This window comes from Ixodes scapularis, unplaced genomic scaffold (assembly GCF_016920785.2).
Source record: "Ixodes scapularis isolate PalLabHiFi unplaced genomic scaffold, ASM1692078v2 PGA_scaffold4__175_contigs__length_147842914, whole genome shotgun sequence".
Taxonomy (NCBI): domain Eukaryota; kingdom Metazoa; phylum Arthropoda; class Arachnida; order Ixodida; family Ixodidae; genus Ixodes; species Ixodes scapularis.
In genome coordinates this window covers 68,501,143-68,509,677 of record NW_024609879.1, presented here as the reverse complement: position 1 = coordinate 68,509,677, position 8,535 = coordinate 68,501,143, and the positions used below count along the sequence as shown (strand labels likewise).

Below are 8,535 nucleotides of genomic sequence, written 5' to 3'. Positions count from 1 at the left end.
TTAAGCTGAATTTTGCCACGCTGGACCAAAGATGCCAGATTCTTGCAGATTCCTCCATAGAAAAACACTTTTGCATTTACAAATCAAGTTAGGATCACGAGGCGTTGAGAAGATTAATCACCTACTCAAGCCTTCCACATTCTTTGTTTAAAAGTTAGTTTTAATGTTTTCTAATGTGAATGTTATTTGGTTAGAAATTTCTCAAACATATGCCTAGAATGAACCTGCTTAGAAGGCAGTGGTGCATTGTTTTGAAATGCGTGTAATGATGTCATTTGTAGTACGGTGCAGCTAAATTCAGCGCATTCGCAGCCAAGTCTACAAAGCAGCTTAATGATATGTTCCAAGGAGTTCCCACGTGAAAAATGACAAGCGCATTCTCATTTTAAGAAAAATGGTAACATATGAAAACTGCTGCAAGAGGGGCCGTTATTCGTCTGAATTTATGCAGTTTATCAACGCACCACGGAACGTGTTTAAGGTTTGCTCTCTTCGACGATCAAAGCAAGTTGTCGACGAGAATGCGCCGTACTTTCGAAGCGTTTTATTCATGGTCATTGTCAGCGCCATATCGGATATAAATGTTCGAGAACATATCCGTGAGGGACACAGCAGGAACACACTGAAGGCATGGCGGCTCTTTGGTGTTCGGGTCTGGTGCCTTTGTACCCTATTGTCTTGGTCACTGTTCTGTCGTTTGTTAAGGACGCCCGTCGGCCGTGGTGTTCCTGAGGTCTTTTCATCGGTCAGTTGGAAGCTGGGACTGCGAAAAGAGCCCATCGCATCGTCGGGGAAGATGCTATTTTTCTACTCCAAAGAGGCCGGGCTCGAATCACGGAGCTCTCAAGCAAAGACATTCTCAAAGACTCGGAACCAAGGCTTTCGCACACCTGTCAAAGTTACCGTCAATTCGTCTTTGTCTTTCTCGTCTTTTACCATGAAGCTGCTCCTTCGTCGACAAACATCCGGACCAATGACAGAGGGTGTTGGACCTCATCCTCATCGAACCCGAGTGAGCTGTGCCGGGTGACCGCGGCGCTAGGTTCTGGCCCTGAACATGAATACATCGGAGGCGGCAGCCGTCTACCTAGACTGGGCCACCCCTCTGGAGCCGCTGCCTTCACCGAGGCGAACGACCGCACCGTCAGGCGCCAGGCCAGAGAGGTTCGGCAACCCTAGTGGCTTGCTGGCAAGGTCTCACATCGCTCACTTATTTAACGGGCAATTCTAGCGGATTATTCGGGGTAAACACCCCCAACTTTCGTCGAAATGTCCGAGAACATTACTGGTACCGATTCCTCCAAGGACTTGCGACCGGAAGGCGATATCTTTCGTTTTTCTGGGGGAACTCGACAACTCGTGGCTCTGCGGCCGCTGAGTCTACTTCCCACCGGAGCAGGCAACGACTGGAACCCGTTCTCCGTTCTCCCTGACAACGCAAGCGGACATCACGAAACCCCCGCATCCGAAGGCAGCGACCACGACGCCAAGAAACGGCGCACGGGCACGATGAACGCGGTCGGGGGACGCTTCGTCAATGCAGCGTCTCACGAGGCCGCCCGCCGGATGACTACGTGGGCTAACTTTGGGTCCATCGCAAACCCCGCGGACGCCGATGAGGAAGGCTGGACGCCCGTCACACAGCTCAGAAGGAAGGTACGTACCACGAACTACACCGTCATTCTACGGCCGAAACAACCGATCAGGATGGCGGCACTCTCCCCGAAGCTCTTCATAGACGCGGTCAGGAGCGAGGCGAATAAGATTCGCGTAACGACCGGTTTCAAGGTTCGCGTGCTGCACAGGTCCAACACGATCGCCATAGACACCTCCAACCCCCAGCTAAGAGACCACCTTCTCAAGGTGGAATCTTTCCCATTCGGGGGCGAGACGCCAATTCTAGTGCAAACCTATGAGCCAGCTAGGCGAGAAAACGCCCGGGGCGTTATCCATGGCGTCGACGAATCGAACGCACAGACACTACAACGAATGATCACATGTCCTTCACATCGAGTTCTCTCGGCGCGACCCATGGGATCGTCTGGCTCCATTCTCATCACTTTCGACGGCCCGACTCTCCCCTCGCACGTGTTGTACGACATACTCGAGAAGAGGGTCTTCGAATACAAACCCAAAGTCATAGTATGCTCTCAGTGCCATGACATCGGCCACAAGCATGACATCTGCCCCAACCAGCACCGGCAACGATGCGAAAAGTGCGGCAGGATGAAGCACGGCGATGACGAATGCAACGGCGAAACGCCAGAATGCAGGAACTGCAAGGGATCTCACATTGCGACGGACTCATGTTGCCCGGCCGCGAGGAAGGCCACTCAGAACCTCAGATCCAAGCTCCAACCACCCGGAACACCACCCAAACACGAGCCCTCACGAAACACGCGACCCTCACGATCGAGGAGACGCAGGCGCCGCCACAAGAAATCGACCAACGCCGGCAATGGCAGCGCCAACACAGACGCACAACAGGTCGCGCCAAAAACACCGTCGCCGAACCGGACCTCAACCAGACGTTCTAAACGACCCACAGACACTAATTCCAAAGCAACCACTATCGCACCTGCACCAGCAGCAGACCCGGCATCGACCGGTATCAAAAGATCGGCAGGCGGACAGCCCGGTGAACCTTGCACATCGCAGACACCAGGCACGGAACAGATGGAGACGGACTTCCCGCCCCTGCCCATCCGCTCGGCTCCCCAGGCAGAACCCAACACCGACGCCTTAGTTGCTGCGATGCGCAAAAACATTTGGCACAACAGAAAATTACCGACAACAGAGCCTACCACGCCAGCGCACCGCGAAGTGACGAGCTCGAAAACGCCGCGCCTGGACGAGGAGACGCTCAGCGTCATACGAGAAGAGGTCAGAAGAGCGCTAGCCGAGGCTTGGCCACGCCTCGTAGAAGGCCTCCAGAACCTCATTTCGGACACGATTGCCCAGTGTCTCACACCAACCGTCGCACCAAAATAATGGAAAGTGGTCGACACGGAGCTCCTACCAATCGACGCACGGCCGCGAGCGATGCGTGGATCCTGCAATGGAACTGCCGCACGCTCGCAAACAAAAAATCCGAACTGGTCCACCGACTACAAACACAAGGCAAACCGCTCGCGATGCTGCTCCAAGAAGTTAACAGCACCGAGATCGTCATCCCAGGATACGACGCCTACTTTCAACCCACAATCACGCATCGCTCGCAAGGGCGGGAATCGGGCAGAAGAAACGCGCGGGGGCAGACGGCGATCTACATAGACAAGACCGTTCCACACATTGAGGTGATTGACCTGAGCAGATGGTGCAACGATCACCAGGAAGTAGTGGGCGTCCGCACCCGGTTCAGCAAACGCACCCTGCTCCTTGTTTCGGTCTACGTCCGGCCAAGAAGGACGGGCAGAGCGCGCGAGAATTGGGATTGGATATACTACATTCGATCCACCTACTCCAGCGATATACTCGTTATCGCGGGAGATTTCAACGCGCGGCATCAGGCGTGGGGCTATGCCGAGAATCACTACAGGGGAGAGACCCTACGCGACGTGATGGCTGCCAACTACATGGAGCTGCTCAACGACCCTAATATTCCGACACGTTACGGACACGGACGCCAGGGGGATACAACCCCAGACCTCACGTGGGGGTCGCGTAACGCACGGACAGATTGGGAAGTTCACATGGACGCGATGGGCAGCGACCACTTCCCCATACTTGTCACGCTCAAAAATGTAAGAGGAAAAAATAACCAGAAAATAAAAACTCAAATCACAAAGTGGGATGACTACAGAAACCTACTACAAGAATGGGAGGTCCTGGAAGGCGAAACACGGCCCTGCGACCTAGTCCAACGTCTGCGAGCAGCAAAGGCGCAAGCCACACGCACGGTAAACGTGGATCCGGACACCCCCAAACCTGACTTACACTTGCTCAATCTGTGGGATACCCGCATCGAAGCGCTCACGCGATACCGAGAGCGGGGCAAGAAACCATGGTTGCGCAGGCGCCTTGACCAGGCGACGGAAGAGGCGCGCCAACACGCCCAGAACTTGGCACAAGAACGTTGGCAGGACCTCTGCAACCAATTCAACGGACGGATGCACCTACTCCAAATATGGAACATGTTCAGGAGCTGGCAGGGCAAGTCAAAAAGACGGACGGCAGCACAGATGGTAGCTCTCCGACTCGACAAGAGTGAGGAGGAAATCGCCACGATGGCCGGAACAACGTTTTTCCCACAACCCAACGAGAAGAACGAGACTTGCTACGACCACGGAGACGAAGCGAGAACAGCAGCCCCAAACGATACGCCGTTCACTCTGGCCGAGCTACAGGCCGCGCTCGACAAGGCTAACGTTCGGAGCGCGCCCGGACCGGACTGCGTGTCCTTCGCGGAACTTCGCAATTTACCCACGGAATTTAAGTCCAAACTCCTTGAATGGATCAATGACGTGTGGGAGACGGGCTCCGTCCCGGACGATTGGAAGGAATCTCTCGTGATCCCGATACCGAAACCGGGCAAACCGCCGATTTCCATTCAAAATTTGCGACCCATTTCCCTCACGAGCAATGTCTGCAAATTGGCGGAAAGAATGGTTCTCGCAAGAATCCTCTGGCAGCTCGAAACGGAGGACCGATTCCACCATTGCCAGACAGGCTTCAGACAAGGCCTGAGCACGCAAGATAATCTGCTTATGTTATATCGCGATGTTCTGGAACGACCATCGAAATCTCAGCCTCGAACGGTCGTCGCGGTCGACATCCAAAAGGCGTTTGATTCCGTCCCGCACGCGGCGGTGATCGAGAGCGCGGGCCTAGCGGGCGTAGGCGAGCGAGCGCTCAACTTCATCCGCGGCTTTCTTCGTGATAGACGGTTTAAAGTCAAGATCGGAGACAAGACAGGTCCCGAAACTACCAACCACGTCGGCGTTCCGCAGGGGGCGGTCTTGTCGCCGACTATGTTTAATATGGTCATGGCACGACTGCCTCCGCGCCTGTCCAAGATCCCACAGCTTCGTTTCGCCTTATATGCGGACGACATTGCCCTCTGGTCAGTGGCCGGCTCCGTGGGGGAGCAAGAATATACGCTTCAGCGAGGACTCGACGAGGTCCAAAGATTTTTGGAGGAGGTAGGTATGACCGCCTCCCCAGAGAAAACGGAATTTGTCGTCGTTCTCTCCGGCCCGCAGCGAGAAGCTGAGAAGACCAGAAACCTCTACACTTTGAACCTGGCCGGGAAGCCCATCAAGCGCAGCTCGACGGTCCGTGTATTGGGTCTCTTTATCGACCAAGACGGCAAAGCTGGCACGTGGATGGCCCGCGTGAAAAAGGAAAGTCGGCAGATCCTGCACCTCATTCGCCGAGTGACCAGCAGAAGATGGGGAACCGGCGAGAAAGAAACTCGGCAGCTCGTCCAGTCTCTCTTCTCATCAAGAATCTTCTACGGTTACAACTACCATCACGTCACTACAAAACAACGGGAGGAGCTGGAAAAGTTAAACCGCGAAGCGATACGAATCGTAACGGGCCTTCCAAAGTACACCTGGACTGCGGACCTCTATGCCCACGGCGGGCTGAACAGGCTGGCCGACGTGGCCGAGCAACTCTTGTCTGCACAGAGAACTCGGCTACTGAGCACACGTGCTGGGCAGAGGATTCTCGCAGAGCTGGGAGACCTCCCACAACCGGCACCGCCGATCCCCCCGGTGCAAGAGCCGCCATGGGAACGACAAATCAATCTCACAGACGATGCACCGCTCCCAAGTCACATGGGCCCCGATCATCCTGAGAGGAGATCCCGTTTCGCGGCAGCGCACGAGAAGCTTGTCAAAAACAGAGATGGAAAGAAACACGTCTGCATCTACACCGACGCGGCCGCAGAACAGCCGTCACCGGAAGAACCCGGAAGCCCTCTCCGAACATCAATAGCCTGGGTTGACACCACCACCCTCGAAGTGGATGCGTGCGCGCTGCCCCCGGGTGTGGGCGTGAAGGGGGCCGAACTTGAAGCCATTCTACGAGCAGCAATACACGCAAAGGAACGTCACTCCGTCGGAACAAAGGTGACTGACATCACTATCTACACGGACTCCAGGGAGGCATATTTGGAGTGCCGTAACGCAATCAAGAGTCAGAGCGAACGAGTGCGAAATATTCACGACGTCGCGAAACGCCTACTGCATGACAGGAACGTCACACTACGAGTCGACTGGGTCCCGGCACACGCGGGTATCCGGGCGAACGAATGGGCTCACAGCGAGGCACGAGCAGCACTGCGCAGATCAACCGTGTCAGACGCAACCAACAACACAAAAGAGCCCAGACACGCCCCAGCGCCGAGTGAAACTGGCCCGCCGGACGACTTACCAGACTCCGCGGAATTAGCGGCAATTGCCAAGAAGGAACGTAAAGCCATCCTCCTCCGATTGAGACAAGACGCCGCCGCCGCGAACCGTCACAACCGAGAGATACCACCGATGCCTCCAGACCTGAACCGCAGGGCACAGGTCACCATAAGGCGGATTATCACCAACACCGCCCTCACGCCGGCACTCAGGCACAAGATGTTCGGCGATGATCCCAACAAAGGCAAGTGCCGAGCCTGCGCAGTGCCGGCGACCACCTCGCACCTGGTCTGGGAGTGCCCGACCTATGCCAGAGCCCGGGAACGCATTCTGTCGGAGTTACCGGCAGAACACCGACCCACCAGCTACATCGACTGGATTCTACCCCAGGACACGTCGCTCGGGACTGTTCAACTCCTGTGGAAGCACCTCTGCCTCTTCGTCCACGCAGACGGAGGGCCTGGAGCCCTGCTTCTACACGGCCCGCCAAGGAAAGAAATCCCCCGTGTCTCTCCCCCGCCGCTGCTGATGCCGTAGGACAAGAGCAGCCTCGAAAAGGCCCAATAAAGACGTTTACAAAAAAAAAAAAAAAAAAAAAACTCATCGAACCCAACAGCCACCACCAATCACACCAGGATCCCGCCTGTGACAAAATATCGTGACGTCACTGCGTCTATATCAATCAATCAATCAACCAATCAACCAACCAATCAATCAATCAATCAATTGATCAATATAATAATTGATCAATTAATCAATCAATTAATAATTTTATTGCAGGTTAGAAATTGATGTAGGCTGCTGGGGCAAAAAGTCAGAAGTTTGACTTGATAAGGCCTCTACAGCCTAGAGGGACCCGCGGATTCGCGCGGCGGAGACAGAATGAGACTGTCCAACGCTACCATCATCTAATCATGTCTCATTCGACATCGTCCTTCCTTTAGCCCGAATGTCGTCTCCAGCCTGTCCGTCCCCATCCTTTAACACCGCGAATTGCCGTAGAATAGCACCCACTTTCGAAGAACGGTAATGGCTATGAATATACCAAAAAGTAGAAATCTTTCTCAGATTTTTGTATTAGTGAAACTACACCACTATAGAGCTATAGCAAACCGCGAACGCTGATTTGTTTTTCATTTGCACGTCATTTTGTTTGTGAGGAAGTTGAGGTCTGGGCATTTCTATGGCTTATGCTAGTCTTCCCTGTAGCCTTTTATGATGTTAAGATAAAAAAAAAAGTTCCGCGTTTTAGACAGTAGGACAGTTCACACGTTCATAACTTCTGTCTTAACTAAATAAATAATTTTTAAGGTAGACGCCAAGCCACAATTGAGTCCTCTCGGCACAAGCCATTATACGCCAAACACGCAACGAGACGCAGCCTAACACACTAATCCGGTGAAAATTTTGTTGTGCGTATGTTCATACAACCTGAAATTTGTCTGGTTCAACGTGCGTCTTGCCTCTTAGATGTAGATGAGCAATTTAGCCAGTTCAGTAAAATCACAACTCTGGGGTCTTTAACGAGCGCCACGCAGTTGTGGTACATAATCGCACTACGGTACGATGCCCATCCAGATCAAAACGGGCAGGGGTGGGCATCGAAGCGAAGATCCCTTGCCATTCCAGTGACAGTGAAACAAAATCAGCGGAACCTTGCTTTTTATAAGCTCCTCGAACCCGGCGTGTCGCGGCAATCGCCCAGTGTTGTTCAGTGTTTTTCTATTGCTGCTAAAAAGATTTGCTTGTCAGTGTTGGGGAAAAGAGAAGAAAACAGTACGGAGTTGCTTTATTTTTTACCCCAGTTCCAGGTTATTCATCATAATGGTAGACGGAACAGCTCTTTATTCTGCTAGCCCCGAGACGCATAGGCAAGCGCTGGTTTTAGTTTAGACAGCATTAGGTAAAGAGCATTTTATCCCTGTTGTGGTGGGCGCCAGTATCGTCGTATTGCGGCGCCTGTATCGTTCCATGGTTATGAAAGAAAACAGCTAATAAAGATGAAGGTTCTGCACCGGTACTAGAGGAACAGTGTCGCTTTCGCTGCTTCGGCAGCAATACAACAGTGGCGAAGAGAAGGCGATGTCATATGCTTCGCGGTGTCGCCTTTATTTCTGCCTGCTCCCCGAAAACCTGCTATTCTGTGGAAGTGGCGACGTGTGTTTAACAACTAGTTGCT

The 8,535-nt window shown here is 53.4% G+C and overlaps 1 protein-coding gene across 1 annotated transcript; it reads left to right on the top strand.

The window, feature by feature from the left end:
* Positions 1-3,134: 3,134 nt before the first annotated feature.
* Positions 3,135-6,915, top strand: LOC115314049. The gene is made up of 2 exons (XM_040213584.2): positions 3,135-4,184; positions 5,202-6,915. Exons 1-2 carry the CDS (start codon positions 3,135-3,137, stop codon positions 6,891-6,893), a joined length of 2,742 nt encoding a protein of 913 aa, XP_040069518.2. The 3' UTR covers positions 6,894-6,915.
* Positions 6,916-8,535: the final 1,620 nt, after the last annotated feature.